The sequence below is a fragment of the Carcharodon carcharias genome, chromosome X, assembly GCF_017639515.1.
Source record: "Carcharodon carcharias isolate sCarCar2 chromosome X, sCarCar2.pri, whole genome shotgun sequence".
Lineage (NCBI taxonomy): Eukaryota > Metazoa > Chordata > Chondrichthyes > Lamniformes > Lamnidae > Carcharodon > Carcharodon carcharias.
Window position 1 is genome coordinate 11,190,141 of NC_054507.1, and position 19,880 is coordinate 11,210,020.

The 19,880-nt window shown below is 49.7% G+C and overlaps 1 protein-coding gene across 1 annotated transcript in view; it reads right to left on the reverse strand.

Moving 5' to 3' along the window:
- Positions 1–19,880, reverse strand: part of LOC121273203 — a 74,399-nt gene that overhangs the window by 14,124 nt on the left and 40,395 nt on the right. Inside the window, exons 5-6 of the mRNA XM_041180195.1 lie at positions 12,448–12,543; positions 8,651–8,760 (exon numbers count right to left, since the gene is read on the reverse strand). Coding sequence (XP_041036129.1) covers positions 8,651–8,760; positions 12,448–12,543 — 206 coding nt within the window. The remainder of the gene's footprint in view (positions 1–8,650; positions 8,761–12,447; positions 12,544–19,880) is intronic.

Below are 19,880 nucleotides of genomic sequence, written 5' to 3' on the forward strand. Positions count from 1 at the left end.
GATAAAATCAGAGGGGGAGCGGTAAAACTGAGGGGTGTCCCCATCACCTCCCTGCCGCTATGGCATTTCACCGTTGGGGGAGGGGGAGAAGATGGAGGACGGCCTTATCATCCAGAAGTTAACTGTGACACTTTGGGGAAGCTGTGGTGTCGTGGTAATGTCACTGGGCTAATAATCCAGAGGCCCAGACTAATGCTCTGGGGACATGAGTTCAAATCCCACCACAGCAGTTGGTGGAATTTAAATTCAATTAATAAATCTGGAATTATAAAGCTAGTCTCAGTAATGGTGACCATGACAACTATCGTTAATTGTCATAAAAACCTGTCTGGGTCACTAATGTCCTTTAGGGAAGGAAATCTGCCCTCCTTACCTGGTCTAGCCTACATGTGACTCCAGACCCACAGCAAGGTGGCTGACTTTTAGCTGCCCTCTGAAATGACCAAGCAAACTCTTTTTAGGGGCAATTAGGGATGGGCAACAAATGCTGGCCTTGCCAGTGATGCCCACAACACATGAAAGAATATGAAAGAAAGTGGCATGTTAAGGGCATCTTCCCATCACCAGCATTTTACCAGCAGCAGGTGTGCTTACCGCCAGGCAGTCTTCCTGCGGGCAGTGGGAGCTCTTAATCGGGCACTCTGTGGCCCAAGTAGGAGGCCCCCAGCAATAATGGCTGCCCGTAGCAACAACTCGACCCTCACCAAACACCTGCCCCCTCCCCAACCCCCAGGTCTGCCTGGTTGACGGTAGCCACAGACTCCACCCACTCAGCAGCAAGGGCAGGGTCCTCCGAGACAGGGTTGCCCCTGCCTTTCCTGCCCATCATCAGGGCCACTGCTGCCCGGGCAAAAGCCCGACCAATGTCGGGCATTTGAGAGCGCCATTAAAATGGCGGGCCACACTGATTACACAGCTCATGGGGCTTTTGTTAGATTTGAGTTACTTAAGCTTGATAAATTCAGAAAGTGTTACAGAGCGAGAGAGGGGCATGCTTGCAATTTTTTGTGGATTTTTGAAAGCAAACAGAAAGCCTGATTATCAACCGTTTAGTTAATTGTTAAACACGTGGACATTCTAGTTACTGATGAGGGCCATAGAACCAATTCTAAAGCCTCAATATTGATATTTGCAGAGATACAATGTACCATTGTAACAATGGTAGAATGACCCCCCTACCATGCCCTGACTCCCTTCCTTACCACCCGCCTTCTAGTTACTAAAGAATATAGAGAGCCTATGGCACACTAAATTGAAATCCCTGCTACCCCATTGTTCACCAACAGACATGGTGCTCAGCTCCAGTAGATTCGAGTCGGGTCCAATGAACCATGCGTTATTCTTTTCACCAACGTCCCTATTAACCAACGATCAAGGGTTAAAAGTTTAATCTTGTCCAATCCCACCTCTACCCATACCGACAAGTCAAACCAGCAGCCCTGCTGCTCCAATTATTCTGATTAGTACAGCAGAGTTCTCAAAACAGCTGCCACTCTTTTGCAGCCAAGCTCCTCCCTAATGGAGGAACCAACCAGCTCTGCTAATAATGCAGCTCAATTCAAGTGGGAGAGTTGCCTGTTACCAACGTAACTGCAAAAATTAGTGGTTTCCTCAAGATCAATTGATATGGCAAACTTGTCCCAAATGAACACTATAGAAATCGCTTTCTTCCAGGTTCACTCTCAAACTTACTGGCTAATTTTTTAATAAACCTCACAATGTGGGGAGCATGTTATGTGACAATGTGACTGAAAGGGCAGAGAAGCGGACGGACTGCAAGCTTTTGGTCAGGATGCCATTAAAACCGTTGATTCAGTGATCATAGAGAGTAATGGAAGCAATCAACACAGGAAAAAACATTTTCAAAAACTCCTCAACCGTGAATCCACAATGGCAGCTGACACTCCCCAGGCTATCCCCCAGTATCCTGTGGTAGAATCCATGGGTGAACCACTATCGATGGGAGAGCTGCAACAAGCAATCTATCCAATGAGAAACACCAAAGACTGTGACCCCAATGGTATTCTAGCTGAGGTCTTCAAAGCTGGTGGGGCTTTTGCTCACATTAGGACTTCATGCACTCATCCTATGGATTAGGGAGGGAAAAGAACTCCCCTGACTTGAGGAATGAGATTATTGTAACTATCTTCAAGAAGGGAGATAAATCATGCTGTGGAAACTATCGAGACATTTCCCTATCCATAGCAGGGAAATTCCTGACATTTGTTCTCCTGAATCGTCTACTTCCTGTAGCTGAGGAACTCCTCCCAGAGACACAGTGTGGCTTTCAATCTTCCAGAGGAACCTTTGACCTGGTCTTTGCTGCCAGACAAATCAAAGAAAAATGTCGAGAACACCACCAGGAACTCTTCATTTCATTCATCGACCTGACCAAAGCATTTGACTCAGTAAATCATGAGGCTCTGTGGATTGTGCTTCAGAGATTTGGATATCCAAGAAACTTCACCACAATCCTGCAATTGCTTCATGATGATATGACTGCAGCTGTCTTCAGTGGGTAATCTGAAACAGATGCCTTCAAGACCTGGACCAGCACAAAGCAAGGCTGTGTGATTACCCCTATACTATTTACAATGTACCTGACAGTGGCTATTCACCGCAAAGATCAACCGCCGTCTGGTATCAGCATTAAATACCATCTAGATGGAAACCTCTAACCTCAGTCACCTCCATGTCAAAGCTAAACTGACCAGATGTACAGTTTGCAGGTGACTGCACCAGATTTGCATGCACTCTCAATCTCTGCATACAAGAGACTTGGTCTGTACATGAATATTGTCTAAACAAAACTCATATCAACCCACAGAGTCAGTCAAATACTCCACCTCCCATATATACTGTGAAGGACAGACTCTGGGATATGTTCAGCACTTCCCAAACCTTGGCAGCCACCTCTCTCAAAAAGCCACTATTAATGAGGAGATCCAACACCAGATCAGCTGTGCCAGCTCAACCATCTACAAACTAATACAGTGACTGTTTGACAACAAAGACCTCTGCAAGTCAACACAAGTCCCAATGTACAGAGCAGTTGCCATCACCACACTCCTGTACTGTAGTGAGACCCAGACCATGCATCAGCGACACGAGAAGTTCCATCAGCAATGCACATCCTCCAGGTTCAATGGGAGGACCATCAAACAAACACTAGTGTCCTTCTTGAAGCCAGCTCCACAAGCATTCAGGCAAAACTCCTGCAAAATGAACTCGATGGTCTGGACACTGTGTCCAGATAGCCAATAAGTATCCCCCTGCCAGTTCCTGTTTTCTTAACTCCCAAATGGCCAACGTTCTGGGAAGGACAAAAATAAACACTTCAAAGACACTCTCTCACCTTGAAGCACGGTAGCATTGACATCAATGACTGGGAGGAGCTCGCTATCATTCAAAATGGTGACAACTTGCCCATCATGCTTTGAGTCACAACATCTTAAATGATGAGGGAGAGCAGTGACAGAGGAAAGTAAAGGAAGCAAATCCTGCACTCCGGACCCGACTGCCTCACGGGTCATCCTGCCCCATGTGCCCAAACATCTGTCGGTTGAGAATCGGCCTGTTCAGTCACATGAAGACCCGTTGCGGAAACTCGTGACTCTGAGTAGATGTCATCCTCGAATCGAGGGACAACTAATGACAAATATCGACCCAAGGGCACTGGCAGAGCTCCGCTGCTGCTCTTCAAAACAGTGCCATGAGATCTTCTATGCCCATCTGTGTCTAACAGCTGGGAACTTCAGGGCATTTCATGTATCTTGGGGGAACCACGTGTGTAGGAAGTGCCTCCAACAGCTTCAGTCCAAGCTCAGGATTTCCCAGCTTGAGGGGGCAGCCGCAGTCACTGCGGAGCATCTGGGAGGATGAGTGATTCCTGGATCGTACATTCCAGCAGGTGGTTACTCCACAGGCAGAGAGAGGTCAGGATAGGAGATAGGCTAACGTCTGGAAGAGTAGGAAGAGGCGGGTAGTACAGGAGTCTTAAGGATGTGTGCCAGCCTCAAACTGGTACTGCTGGGAGTGACGACACCTGGAAGGAGTGCAGTCCAAACCATAGCACCAATGGACAACTGCACAGGAGGGAACAGGAAAGTAGATACAGTAGTTAAAGGAAATTCCATAGTTAGGGGGACAGACAGGCATTTCTGTAACCATCATTGAGAGTCCTGCACGGTGTGTTGCTTCCCTGTTCCAAGGTAAAGGACATCATGGAGAGAGTGCAGAATATTCTACAAGGGAAGGGAGTGAGTCAGGAGTTGTGGTATGTGTTGGAACCAACGATATAGAGAGGACAGGTACTGAGGTCCGATAGTCAGATTTTAAGGAGCTAGGGAGGAAGTTAAAAAGTAGGAACTTGAAGGTCGTAATCTCGGGATTATTCCCAGTGCCACATGCTGGTGAGAGCAGAAATGGGAAGATGGGGAGGATCAATGCATGGATGAGTCCTGGTGCAGGGGGGGGGAGGGCTTCAGGTCTTGGGACATTGGGACCTGTTTTGGGACAGGAGGCATCTATGCAAAAGGGGTGAGCTGCACCTCAATAAGACTTGGATCAATGTCCTCGCAAGGAGGCTCACTAGTGTGGTTAGGGAGGGTTTAAACTAAATTGGCAGTGGGGGGGGGGTGGGTTGCGGTGGGCACCAGAATGCAAAGTAGAAGAGGGATAAGGTACATAAAGGAGTGATATTGTTGGGCTGGTAGCAGTGCCATACTAGATGGAAGCAGACTAAGGACTATGAGGAGTAAAAAGACAGCTTTGAAATACATGCGCATGAAGGCACAAAGTATGGTGAAAAAGGCTGGTGAGACACAAACGCAAATAGATATGTGGGAATATGATGTAGTGGCAATTAAGGAAATATGGCTTAAAAATGGCAAGGGCTGGCACTTAAGATTTATGGACACTAAACGTCCAGAAAAGATATAGAAGGACAAAATGGAGGTGGGATAACAGTACTGGTTAGGGAAGATATTGTAGTGTTGGAAAGAAGGGATATCCCTGAGGGGGCAAGGGATGATCACACTGCTGGAGGAATACTAAATGTCCCCAAATTGTGTGTGTGTGTGTGTGTGTGTGTGAGAGAGAGGAACAAATTAGCAGGGAAGTCATAGAACGTGCAAGGTGTACAAGTGGTAATATTGGGGACTTCAGTGACCCAATGTTTTTAAAAAAATCATTCACAGGATGGGGGCTTCGCTGGCTGGGCCAGCATTTATTGCCCATCCCTAATTGCCCCTTGAGAAGGTGGTGGTGAGCTGCCTTCTTGAACCGCTGCAGTCCATGTGGCGTAGGTACACCCACAGTGCCGTTAGGGAGGGAGTTCCAGGGTTTTGACCCAGTGACAGTGAAGGAACGGTGATACATTTCCAAGTCAGGATGGTGAGTGACTTGGAGGGGAACTTCCAGGTGGTGGTGTTCCCATGTGTCTGTTGCCCTTGTCCTGCTAGATGGTAGTGGTCGTGGGTTTGGAAGGTGCTGTCTAAGGAGCCTTGGTGAGTTCCTGCAGTGCATCTTGTAGATGGTACACACTGCTGCTACTGTGTGTTGGTGGTGGAGGGAGTGAATGTTTGTGGATGGGGTGCCAATCAAGTGGGCTGCTTTGTCCTGGATGGTGTCGAGTCCTTAAGTACTGTTGGAGCTACACTCATCCAGGCAAGTAGGGAGTATTCCATCACACTCCTCAGTTGTGCCTTGTAGATGGTGGAGAGACACAGGGGAGTCAGGGGGTGAGTTACTCGCCACAGAATTCCCAGCCTCTGACCTGCTCTTGTTGCCAAGGTATTTATATGGCTGGTCCAGTTCAGTTTCTGGTCGACAGTAACCCCCAGAATGTTGATAGTGGGGGATTCAGTGATGGTAATGCCATTGAATGTCAAGGAGCGATGGTTAGATTCTCTCTTGTTGGTTATGGTCATTGCATGGCACTTGTGTGGCACAAATTTTACTTGCTACTTGTCAGCCCAAGACTGAATGTTGGCCAGATCTTGTTGCATTTGGACATGGACTGCTTCAGTATCTGAGGAGTGGCAAATGGTGCTGAACATTGTGCAATCATCAGTGAACATCCCCACTTCTGACCTTATGATGGAAGGAAGGTCATTAATGAAACAGCTGAAGATGGTTGGGCCAAGGACACTACCCTGAGGAACTCCTGCAGTGATGTCCTGGAGCTGAGATGACTGACCTCCAACAACCACAACCATCTTCCTTTGTGCTAGGTATGACTCCAACCAGTGGATATATCGATTGGAATGATGTTAGAATAAAAGGTAAGGAGGGGCAGAAATTTCTGAACCATGCTTAGGAGAATTTCCTTGATCAGTTCGTTCTCAGCTCAACTAGAAAGGAGACAGTGCTGGATCTGGTGCTGGGGAATGAGGTCTGCAAAAGTTTCTAGCAGTCGGCAAGACTGATTCTGATCCCGCGTTAACCACAAGAGCCATGACTCCCAGTTACCCTGAAAATCAACAGTGCTCAAACAAGCTTGATTGTAGCTAACTCCAGTAGTGCACAGGGCATTTCTTAGAAGAGAAAAGTTCTCTCTCGTCTGTGAGGGAGCACTTGGTAAGAGTGAATCAGCAAGAAACAATCCAAAGAAGAACTTCTAAATTGGAGGAGGGCTAACTTCAACAGGATGATATTTGGGATCTAGCCAGAGTAAAATGGAACCAAAGACTGACAGATAAAACAGTAACAGCCTCAGTACATTCCAACAGAGGGAAAGATAGATGGACCAAGGCCAGGGCTCATTGGATGAAGATGGAGATAGAGAATATGATGAAACAAAAATAAAAGGAGGGTGCATCATCCATATCGGGTGAATTCTTCAAGTGAGAACCAGGCCAAATACAATAAGTTGGGGCCTTAAGGAACAAAGAGGGCGATACATGCTCAGAAGTGTGGTGCATGACTAGAATACTCCATGAGTTCTTTGTATCAGTCTTAACTAACAAAGAGGGTGTTGATGGGATAATGGTAAAAGTGGTGATGGATAGTGTGAAAATTGATAGGTGGGATGTACTTGAAAGGCTGGCTATGCTTCGAGTGGATAAGTTGCTAGCGGTCGGCAAGACTGATTCTGATCCCATATTAGCCACAGGAGCCATGACTCCCAGTCACTCCAAAAATCAACAGTGCTCAAACAAGCTCAGTTGTAGCTAACTCCAGAAGTGTGCACCATGTTTCTTAGACGATAAAAGTTCTCTCTCGTCTTTGCTGGATCTTCAGAAGAGCTATCCAACTAGTTCCAGCCCCTTTCCCATTTTTAACTATATCAATTGAGGTTAAGTATATACAGATAGGGTGCATTGACTGGATGGTTTCTTGAGTACAGGTAAAGAGACACTTACTGACACAGAGCGGGAGTCAGGCTAGGAGGTATATACCTGTAATAATTTGCTCTGTAAATAAATCGATACCAAGTAAAGACTGGCTCTGGTTTTTTCCTTCACTGCCAGAGTTTGACACCCATTCCCTGTGTTACTCCAATTTGTTTTTGCTTATTGCTTATTGAAGGATATTACATTATCATGGATGTGCCTACAAGTAAAATGAACATAAAATTGTTTCAGCCAAAAATGGAACCATACTTCAATTATCACTTCATTTTCTTTCAGCATGGTGTCGTCTTGCTGGTTTGAGAACCACCTAGAAATGGATTGTCTGGGAGATTAACTCCTATATTAAGACCTATCATGAAAGTTTGAAAGTTACTATTGAATCTGCTTCTACCACCCTTTCAGGTAGTGCTTTCCCAATCACTACAACTTCCTGCGTAAACACGCTTCTCATATCACCACTGGCTCTTTTGCCAATTAACTTAAATCTGTGCCCTCTGGTTATCAACCCTTCTTGGAAACGGTTTCTCCTTACTGGTATTCACCCTTTCAAAACCCTGCATGATTTTGAGCACTTCTATTACATCGCCCTTTAATCTCTTCAAAAAAGAGCACAGAATAAATTGGTTCAAAGCACAAATGAGATAGAACAAAAGGCTAATCCTTATGGAAGAAACAGAATTAATAGAATTTTGGACTCAGAAAATTGATCGAAATCTTAAGATAACCCAAAAATCTGACATTTTTAAGATGATGAGAGGACAGTCATTTCAAACCACAGGCTGGTTTCTGTGGACCATGTAATGGGCATTCTGTACCACACCAAGTCTTGTTCACCCCTCTGCTCATTGAGCTATATCAACTACAGTTTTGGCAACACCTCAGTTTTCAAACTCTCATCCTTGTTTTCAAATCCCTCCATGATCTCGCCCCTCCCTATCTCTGTAACCTCCTCCAGCCCCACACAACCCTCTGAGATCTCCGTGCTGCTCTAATTCTGGCCTCTTCCCATTTTAATTGCTCCACCACAGGCAGCCATGGCTTTGACTGCTTAAGGCCTCAGTTCTGGAAGCACCTCTCTGGTCTTCTCCACTTCTCTCACCTCCTTGAAATCTGTTTCATCAAGCTATGGTCATCTGCGCTAATATCTCTTCATGTGACTGTCAAATTTTTGTCCAAGTACGCATCTGTGAAGCACCTTAGGGCAATGTACATTTATAGTGCACTCGTAGGAAAGTAAGATGTCGTTGTATGTTCTAGGCTACTCCAGGGTTATATGCATAGACCTGCAGTCTTACCTTCCTGCACTTCACCAGGTGGTAGGGAAATCGGCAAGCTCGGATATGATGGTTCATGTCATAGGGACACTGTAGCAGGTCATCAGGATCAAGGAAGCTCATCCTGAAAACTGCAAAGCACAATTACTGGGGTGGAAACCAGGAAAAGGAACTGAATCCTCATGCCGAGTTGTGGGCACCCTCTGTACAATCATCAACCCAGTCAGAATTCCTTGTCTACAGGCAATACTTTCTGCTTAATAGCACTCCCCTGTAGTACATTCAAAGAATTGTTAGTTCCTAGTATGGTTACAGAACAGGAGGTGGCCATTCAGCCATTAGGTCTGTGCTAAACCCCAAAGGAATAGTTCACCAAATGCCACTTCCCCACCTTTGCCCTGTGGCCCTGCAATTTTTCCTCTCCAGATGATTCCCTTTTGAAAGCCTCGATTGACCCTGTCTCCACCACACTCTCAGACAGTGCATTTCAGATCCTAACCACCTGATTGACCCTGTCTCCATCACACTCTCAGACAGTGCATTCCAGACCCTAAACACTCGATTGACACTGCCTCCACCACACTCTCAGACAGTGCATTCCAGATCCTAACCACTCGATTGGCCCTGTCTCCCCCACACTCTCAGACAGTGCATTCCAGATCCTAACCACTCGATTGATCCTGTCTCCCCCACACTGTCAGGCAGTGCATTCCAGATCCTAACCACCCGATTGACCCTGTCTCCACCACACTCTCAGACAGTGCATTCCAGATCCTAACCACTCGATTGACCCTGTCTCCATCACATTCTCAGACAGTGCATTCCAGATCCTAACCACCCGATAGACCCTGTCTCCACCACACTCTCAGACAGTGCATTCCAGATCCTAACCACTCGATTGACCCTGTCTCCATCACACTCTCAGACAGTGCATTCCAGATCCTAACCACACGATTGACCCTGTCTCCATCACACTCTCAGACAGTGCATTTCAGATCCTAAACACTCGATTGACCCTGTCTCCCCCACACTCTCAGACAGTGCATTGCAGATCCTAACCACCCAATTGACCCTGTCTCCACCACACTCTCAGAGAGTGTATTCCAGATCCTAACCACTCGATTGACCCTGTCTCCATCACACTCTCAGAGAGTGTATTCCAGATTCTAACCACTCGATTGACCCTGTCTTCATCACGCTCTCAGACAGTGCATTTCAGATCCTAAACACTCGATTGACCCTGTCTCCACCACACTCTCAGACAGTGCATTTCAGATCCTAACCACCCGATTGACCCTGTCTCCATCACACTCTCAGACAGAGCATTCCAGACCCTAAACACTCGATTGACCCTGCCTCCACCACACTCTCAGACATTGCATTCCAGATCCTAACTACTCGATTGACCCTGTCTCCACCACACTCTCAGACAGTGCATTCCAGATCCTAACCATTCGATTGACCCTGTCTCCACCACTCTCAGACAGTGCATTCCAGATCCTAACCACTCGATTGACCCTGTCTCCCCCACACTCTCAGACAGTGCATTCCAGATCCTAACCACTCGATTGACCCTGTCTCCATCACACTCTCAGACATTGCATTCCAGATCCTAACCACTCGATTGACCCTGTCTCCCCCACACTCTCAGACAGTGCATTCCAGATCCTAACCACTCGATTGACCCTGTCTCCATCACACTCTCAGACATTGCATTCCAGATCCTAACCACTCGATTGACCCTGTCTCCCCCACACTCTCAGGCAGTGCATTCCGGATCCTAACCACTCGATTGACCCTGTCTCCACACTCTCAGGCAGTGCATTCCAGATCCTAACCACTCAATTGATCCTGTCTCCCCCACACTCTCAGACAGTGCATTCCAGATCCTAACCACTCGATTGACCCTGTCGCCACTACACTCTCAGGCAGCGCATTCCAGATCCTAATCACTCACCGCATGAAAATAGATTTTCCTCTTGTCGCTACTGCTTCATTTGCCAATTACCTTAAATCTCTGCCTCTGATTTCTGATCCTTCCAACAATGGGAACGCTTTCTCTCTATCTACTCTGCCCAGACCCTTCATGTTTTTCAACACCTCTATCAAATCTCCTCTTAACCTTCTCTTCTCTAAGAAGAACAGTCCCAGCTTCAGTTACAGGTAGACTGGAGAAGTCCCTCATCCCTGGAACCATTCTCATGAATATTTTCTGCACTCTCTGAACTGAATGCAATTCTCTAGTTGAAGCCAAATCCATGTTTTATCCAGGTTTATCATGACTGCCTTGCTTTTGTACTTTATGCCCCTAATTAATAAAATCTGGGATACTGTATGCTTTATTGACCGCACTCTCAACCTGCCCTGCCATTTTCAATAATTTATGCACACATACCCCCTGGTCCCTCTGCTCCTGCACCCCCTTTAGAATTGTACCCTTTATTTTATATTGTCTCTCCATGTTCTTCCTACCAAAATAAATCACTTCACATTTCTCACATTACATTTCGTCCACCCAATTTACCAACCTATGTCCCTTTGAAGTTTTACACTATCCTCAAGGTTCACACTACTTCCGAGTTTGGTATCATTGACAAATTCTGACACCAGGTCATTAATATATATCAGGATGAGCAAGGGTCTCTAAACTGACTGCTGGGGAACTCCACTACTAGCCTTCCTCTAGCCTGAAAAATAACCATTAAATCTATGTTTCCTGTCACTCAGCCAATTTCGTACTGCCACTTTTATTCCATGAGGTCTAACTTTATTCATAGGTCTATTGTGTGGTGCTATATCAAATGCCTTTTGGAAATCCATGTACACTACATCAACAGCATGACCCACATCAACCTTCTCTTACCTCATCAAAAAACTCAAGCAAGGTTAGTTAAACACATTTGCCTTTAACAAATCCATGCTGGCTTGCCTTAATTAAACCACATTAGCCCAAGTGACTGTTAACTTTGTCCCGAATTATCGTTTCTGGAAGCTTCCCCACCGTTGAGGTTAAATGACCGGATTGTAGTTGCTAGGCTTATCTTTACACCCGTTTTTTTGAACAAGGGTGTAACATGTGCAATTCTTCAGTCCTCTGGCGCTGCCCAAGGCTAAGGGAGATGGGTGATAAAGAGGTAAAACTTGGGAATGACTGGTACTGGTCTTGTATATCTTGAAATGGAACTCCAGTTTGGACCAATATCAATCATTTTCAAAGTTTTACTGCCTTTTCCTTTTGGGTGAAAGGGGGAGATGTGGCCAGTTTCATAACAAGGCTCTGCTTTAAAACAAAGTGCCACCATTCCAGCGGTGCAAACAGCCTCAGCAGTGTTAACTAATCTCAAGCCAGGTCAGCAGGAGTAGCCTCAGCAACCTCAAGTTCTGAGGAACCAGGGGATGTTGCTGTTTGTGCTGCAAAGTGTAGGTGCAGGATTGGGCTGGAATAACCTCCCCCCTCCACCCCCACCCCCAATTCAGAGGCACAGGGGACACCCCCTATACAAAAACTGTATTGGGGAGGTGGGGGGAGGCAATACTGGGAATTTACAGCAGAAACCCAGCCTCACAAGCAACACCTACAATTGTGACAGCTTCCACAGTAGAGCAGCTGACTGCCATTAGAACAAAGAGTAGAGGCGGATGGGAGTTTGTTTAAGGTGACGTGAACGGGTCTGTAACTATTTAAATGTACACAAGGGGCAGAGGTGGGAACAGAGGGCGGGTTAAACCCTTTCAAACCGCAAACTGGAGCTTCACAGCCCAGCAGCCCATCCCTGTGACCATCCAGCCCTCCCTTTCCCTTCCATTCCCTCACCCACCTTCCTTTCCTTCTTCTTTTCCTCCTTTTCCCTCTCTCCGCCTCAAAGCCAAAGCCCAGACACCTTGACGCCGCCAACCACCCCGCACATGCGCTCCTCAACACGACACAAAGATTAGCCCCGCCCCCTTTCCGATCAACACTCAGTTCCAGCAGATTCATCATCCCAGCAGATTCACCCTCCCACAGGGTTCACTCTCCCAGCAGGTTCACTCTCCCAGCAGGTTCACTCTCCCAGCAGTTTCACTCTCCCAGCAGATTCACAGTCCCAGCAGGTTCACTCTCCCAGCAGATTCACAGTCCCAGCAGGTTCACTCTCCCAGCAGATTCACAGTCCCAGCAGGTTCACAGTCCCAACAGGTTCACAGTACCAGCAGATTCACAGTCCCAGCAGGTTCACTCTCCCAGCAGGTTCACAGTCCCAGCAGATTCACAGTCCCAGCAGGTTCACTCTCCCAGCAGGTTCACAGTCCCAGCAGATTCACTCTCCCAGCAGGTTCACTCTCCCAGCAGGTTCACAGTCCCAGCAGGTTCACAGTCCCAGCAGATTCACTCTCCCAGCAAGTTCACTCTCCCAGCAGGTTCACAGTCCCAGCAGATTCACAGTCCCAGCAGGTTCACTCTCCCAGCAGGTTCACAGTCCCAGCAGGTTCACAGTCCCAGCAGATTCACTCTCCCAGCAAGTTCACTCTTCCAGCAGGTTCACAGTCCCAGCAGGTTCACAGTCCCAGCAGATTCACCCTCCCACAGGGTTCACTCTCCCAGGAGATTCACTCTCCCAGCAGGTTCACTCTCCCAGCAGATTCACTCTCCCACAGGGTTCACTCTCCCAGGAGATTCATTCTCCCAGCAGGTTCACTCTCCCAGCAGATTCACTCTCCCAGCAGGTTCACCCTCCCAGCAGTTTCACAGTCCCAGCAGATTCACCCTCCCAGCAGATTCACAGTCCCAGCAGGTTCACAGTCGCAGCAGGTTCACAGACCAAGCAGATTCACTCTCCCAGCAGGATCACTCTCCCAGCAGGTTCACAGTCCCAGTAGATTCACTCTCCCAGCAGGTTCACTCTCCCAGCAGGTTCACAGTCCCAGCAGATTCACAGTCCCAGCAGGTTCACTCTCCCAGCAGGTTCACAGTCCGAGCAGATTCACAGTCCCAGCAGGTTCACTCTCCCAGCAGGTTCACAGTCCCAGCAGGTTCACAGTCCCAGCAGATTCACTCTCCCAGCAAGTTCACTCTCCCAGCAGGTTCACAGTCCCAGCAGATTCACAGTCCCAGCAGGTTCACTCTCCCAGCAGGTTCACAGTCCCAGCAGGTTCACAGTCCCAGCAGATTCACTCTCCCAGCAAGTTCACTCTTCCAGCAGGTTCACAGTCCCAGCAGGTTCACAGTCCCAGCAGATTCACCCTCCCACAGGGTTCACTCTCCCAGGAGATTCACTCTCCCAGCAGGTTCACTCTCCCAGCAGATTCACTCTCCCACAGGGTTCACTCTCCCAGGAGATTCATTCTCCCAGCAGGTTCACTCTCCCAGCAGATTCACTCTCCCAGCAGGTTCACCCTCCCAGCAGATTCACTCTCCAAGCAGATTCACATTTCCAGCAGGTTCACTCTCCAAGCAAGTTCACAGTTACAGCAAGTTCACTCTCCAAGCAGGTTCACAGTTCCAGCAGGTTCACTCTCCAAGCATGTTCACAGTCCCAGCAGGTTCACTCACCAAGCAGGTTCACTCTCCCAGCAGATTCACACTCCCAGCAGGTTCACAGTTCCAGCAGGTTCACTCTCCCAGCAGGTTCACAGACCCAGCAGGTTCACAGTCCCAGCAGGTTCACTTTCCAAGCAGGTTCACCCTCCCAGCAGATTCACTCTCCCAGCAGATTCACTGTCCCAGCAGGTTCACAGTCCCAGCAAGTTCACAGTCCCAGCAGATTCATTCTCCCAGCAGGTTCACTCACCCAGCAGGTTCACAGTCCCAGCAGATTCACTCTCCCAGCAAGTTCACTCTCCCAGCAGGTTCACAGTTACAGCAGGTTCAATCTACCAGCAGATTCACAGTCCCAGCAGGTTCACTCTCCCAGCAGACTCACAGTCCCAGAAGGTTCACTCTCCCAGCAGGTTCAAAGTCCCAGCAGATTCACTCTCCCAGCAAGTTCACTCTCCCAGCAGGTTTACAGTCCCAGCAGGTTCACAGTCCCAGCAGTTTCAGTCTCCCAGAGGATTCACTCTCCCAGGAGATTCACTCTCCCAGCAGGTTCACTCGCCCAGCAGATTCACTCTCCCAGCAGGTTCACAGCCCCAGCAGGTTCACAGTCCCAGCAGATTCACTGTCCCAGCAGGTTCACACTCCCAGCAGATTCACTCTCCAAGCAGGTTCACAGTTCCAGCAGGTTCACTCTCCTAGCAGGTTCACAGTCCGAGCAGGTCCACTCTCCAAGCAGGTTCACCCTCCCAGCAGATTCACTCTCCCAGCAGGTTCACAGTTCCAGCAGGTTCACTCTCCCAGCAGGTTCACAGTCCCAGCAGATTCACTCTCCCAGCAGATTCACAGTCCCAGCAGGTTCACAGTCCCAGCAGGTTCACTCTCCCAGCAGATTCACAGTCCCAGCAGGTTCACTCTCCCAGCAGGTTCACAGTCCCAGCAGGTTCACAGTCCCAGCAGATTCACTCTCCCAGCAAGTTCACTCTTCCAGCAGGTTCACAGTCCCAGCAGATTCACAGTCCCAGCAGATTCAGCCTCCCACAGGGTTCACTCTCCCAGGAGATTCACTCTCCCAGCAGGTTCACTCTCCCAGCAGATTCACTCTCCCACAGGGTTCACTCTCCCAGGAGATTCATTCTCCCAGCAGGTTCACTCTCCCAGCAGATTCACTCTCCCAGCAGGTTCACAGCCCCAGCAGGTTCACAGTCCCAGCAGATTCACTGTCCCAGCAGGTTCACCCTCCCAGCAGATTCACTCTCCAAGCAGATTCACATTTCCAGCAGGTTCAATCTCCAAGCAAGTTCACAGTTCCAGCAAGTTCACTCTCCAAGCAGGTTCACAGTTCCAGCAGGTTCACTCTCCAAGCATGTTCACTCTCCCAGCAGATTCACTCTCCCAGCAGGTTCACAGTTCCAGCAGGTTCACTCTCCCAGCAGGTTCACAGACCCAGCAGGTTCACAGTCCCAGCAGGTTCACTTTCCAAGCAGGTTCACCCTCCCAGCAGATTCACTCTCCCAGCAGGTTCACTGTCCCAGCAGGTTCACAGTCCCAGCAGGTTCACAGTCCCAGCCGATTCATTCTCCCAGCAGGTTCACTCACCCAGCAGGTTCACAGTCCCAGCAGATTCACTCTCCCAGCAGGTTCACTCTCCCAGCAGGTTCACAGTTCCAGCAGGTTCAATCTACCAGCAGATTCACAGTCCCAGCAGGTTCACTCTCCCAGCAGACTCACAGTCCCAGAAGGTTCACTCTCCCAGCAGGTTCACAGTCCCAGCAGGTTCACTCTCCCAGCAGGTTCACAGTCCCAGCAGGTTCACAGTCCCAGCAGATTCACTCTCCCAGCAGATTCACAGTCCCAGCAGATTCACTCTCCCAGCAGGTTCACTCTCCCAGCAGGATCACAGTTCCAGCAGGTTCACTCTACCAGCAGATTCACAGTCCCAGCAGGTTCACTCTCCCAGAAGATTCACAGTCCCAGCAGGTTCACTCCCCCAGCAGGTTCACAGTCCCAGCAGGTTCACTCTCCCAGCAAGTTCACAGTTCCAGAAGGTTCACAGTCCAAGCAGATTCATTCACCCAGAGGGTTCACTCTCCCAGGAGATTCATTCTCCCAGCAGGTTCACAGTCCCAGCAGATTCACTCTCCCAGAGGGTTCACTCTCCCAGGAGATTCACTCTCCCAGCAGGTTCACTCTCCCAGCAGATTCACTCTCACAGCAGGTTCACAGCCCCAGAAGGTTCACAGTCCCAGCAGATTCAATCTCCCAGCAGGTTCACTCTCCCAGCATGTTCACAGTTCCAGCAGGTTCACTCTCCCAGCAGGTTCACAGTCCCAGCAGGTTCACTCTCCAAGCAGGTTCACCCTCCCAGCAGATTCACTCTCCCAGCAGGTACACAGTTCCAGCAGGTTCACTCTCCCAGCAGGTTCACAGTCCCAGCAGATTCACCCTCCCAGCAGGCTCACTCTCCCAGCAGGTTCACAGTCCCAGCTGATTCACTCTCCCAGCAGGTTCACTCACCCAGCACGTTCACTCTCCCAGCAGATTCACTCTCCCACAGGGTTCACTCTCCCAGGAGATTCACTCTCCCAGCAGGTTCACTCTCCCAGCAGATTCACTCTCCCACAGGGTTCACTCTCCCAGGAGATTCATTCTCCCAGCAGGTTCACTCTCCCAGCAGATTCACTCTCCCAGCAGGTTCACAGCCCCAGCAGGTTCACAGTCCCAGCAGATTCACTGTCCCAGCAGGTTCACCCTCCCAGCAGATTCACTCTCCAAGCAGATTCACATTTCCAGCAGGTTCACTCTCCAAGCAGGTTCACAGTTCCAGCAGGTTCACTCTCCAAGCATGTTCACAGTTCCAGCAGGTTCACTCTCCAAGCATGTTCACAGTCCCAGCAGGTTCACTCGCCAAGCAGGTTCACTCTCCCAGCAGATTCACTCTCCCAGCAGGTTCACTGTTCCAGCAGGTTCACTCTCCCAGCAGGTTCACAGACCCAGCAGGTTCACAGTGCCAGCAGGTTCACTCTCCCAACAGGTTCAAAGTCCCAGCAGATTCACTCTCCCAGCAGGTTCACTCTCCCAGCAGGTTCACAGTCCCAGCAGGTTCACAGTCCCAGCAGATTCATTCTCCCAGCAGGTTCACTCTCCCAGCAGGTTCACAGTCCCAGCAGATTCACTCTCCCAGCAGGTTCACTCTCCCAGCAGGATCACAGTTCCAGCAGGTTCACTCTACCAGCAGATTCACAGTCCCAGCAGGTTCACTCTCCAAGCAGGTTCACCCTCCCAGCAGATTCACTGTCCCAGCAGATTCACTGTCCCAGCAGGTTCACAGTCCCAGCAGGTTCACAGTCCCAGCAGATTCACTCTCCCAGCAGGTTCACTCACCCAGCAGGTTCACAGTCCCAGCAGATTCACTCTCCCAGCAGGTTCACTCTCCCAGCAGGTTCACAGTTACAGCAGGTTCAATCTACCAGCAGATTCACAGTCCCAGCAGGTCCACAGTCCCAGCAGATTCATTGACCCAGCAGGTTCACTCTCCCAGGAGATTCATTCTCCCAGCAGGTTCACAGTCCCAGCAGATTCACTCTCCCAGCAAGTTCACTCTCCCAGCAGGTTTACAGTCCCAGCAGGTTCACATTCCCAGCAGATTCACTCTCCCAGCAGGTCCACAGTCCCAGCAGATTCATTGACCCAGCAGGTTCACTCTCCCAGGGGATTCATTCTCCCAGCAGGTTCACAGTCCCAGCAGATTCACTCTCCCAGCAAGTTCACTCTCCCAGCAGGTTTACAGTCCCAGCAGGTTCACATTCCCAGCAGATTCAGTCTCCCAGAGGATTCACTCTCCCAAGAGATTCACTCTCCCAGCAGGTTCACAGCCCCAGCAATTCACAGTCCCAGCAGGTTCACTGTCCCAGCAGGTTCACACTCCCAGCAAATTCACTCTCCAAGCAGATTCACAGTTCCAGCAGGTTCACTCTCCCAGCAGGTTCACAGTCCCAGCAAGGTCACTCTCCAAGCATGTTCACAGTTCCAGCAGGTTCACTCTCCTAGCAGGTTCACAGTCCCAGCTGGTTCACTCTCCAAGCAGGTTCACCCTCCCAGCAGATTCACTCTCCCAGCAGGTTCACAGTTCCAGCAGGTTCACTCTCCTAGCAGGTTCACAGTCCCAGCTGGTTCACTCTCCAAGCAGGTTCACCCTCCCAGCAGATTCACTCTCCCAGCAGGTTCACAGTTCCAGCAGGTTCACTCCCCCAGCAGGTTCACAGTCCCAGCAGGTTCGCAGTCGCAGCAGGTTCACAGTCTCAGCAGATTCACTCTCCCAGCAGGTTCACTCTCCCAGCAGGTTCACAGTCCCAGCAGATTCACTCTCCCAGCAGGTTCACTCTCCCAGCAGGATCACGGTTCCAGCAGGTTCACTCTACCAGCAGATTCACAGTCCCAGCAGGTTCACTCTCCCAGCAGATTCACAGTCCCAGCAGGTTCACTCTCCCAGCAGGTTCACAGTCCCAGCAGATTCATTCACCCAGAGGGTTCACTCTCCCAGGAGATTCATTCTCCCAGCAGGTTCACATTCCCAGCAGATTCACTCTCCCAGAGGGTTCACTCTCCCAGGATATTCACTCTCCCAGCAGGTTCACTCTCCCAGCAGATTCACTCTCCCAGCAGGTTCACCGCCCCAGCAGGTTCACAGTCCCAGCAGATTCAATCTCCCAGCAGGTTCACTCTCCCAGCAGGTTCACTCTCCCAGCAGGTTCAAAGTCCCAGCAGGTTCCCTCTCCCAGCAGGTTCACAGTCCCAGCAGGTTCACTCTCCCAGCAAGTTCACAGTCCCAGAAGGTTCACAGTCCCAGCAGATTCACTCTCCCAGCAGGTTCACAGTCCCAGCAGGTTCACAGTCCCAGCAGATTCACTGTCCCAGCAGGTTCACAGTCCCAGCAGGTTCACAGTCCCAGCAGATTCACTCTCCCAGCAGGTTCACTCTCCCAGAAGGTTCACAGTCCCAGCAGATTCACTCTCCCAGCAGGTTCACTCTCCCAGCAGGATCACAGTTTCAGCAGGTTCACTCTACCAGCATATTCACAGTCCCAGCAGGTTCACTCTCCAAGCAGGTTCACCCTCCTAGCAGATTCACTCTCCCAGCATATTCACTGTCCCAGCAGATTCACAATCCCAACAGGTTCACTGTCCCAGCAGATTCACAGTCCCAGCAGGTTCACTCTCCCAGCAGGTTCAAAGTCCCAGCATGTTCACTCTCCCAGCAGGTTCACAGTCCCAGCAGGTTCACAGTCCCAGCAGATTCATTCACCCGGAGGGTTCACTCTCCCAGGAGATTCATTCTCCCAGCAGGTTCACAGTCACAGCAGATTCACTCTCCCAGCAAGTTCACTCTCCCAGCAGGTTTACAGTCCCAGCAGGTTCACAGTCCCAGCAGATTCAGTCTCCCAGAGGATTCACTCTCCCAGGAGATTCACTCTCCCAGCAGGTTCACTCTCCCAGCAGATTCACTCTCCCAGCAGGTTCACAGCCCCAGCAGGTTCACAGTCCCAGCAGATGCACTGTCACAGCAGGTTCACACTCCCAGCAGATTCACTCTCCAAGCAGATTCACAGTTCCAGCAGGTTCACTCTCCCAGCAGGTTCACAGTCCCAGCAGGTTCACTCTCCAAGCAGGTTCACAGTCCCAGCAGATTCACTCTCCCAGCAGATTCACAGTCCCAGCAGGTTCACAGTCCCAGCAGGTT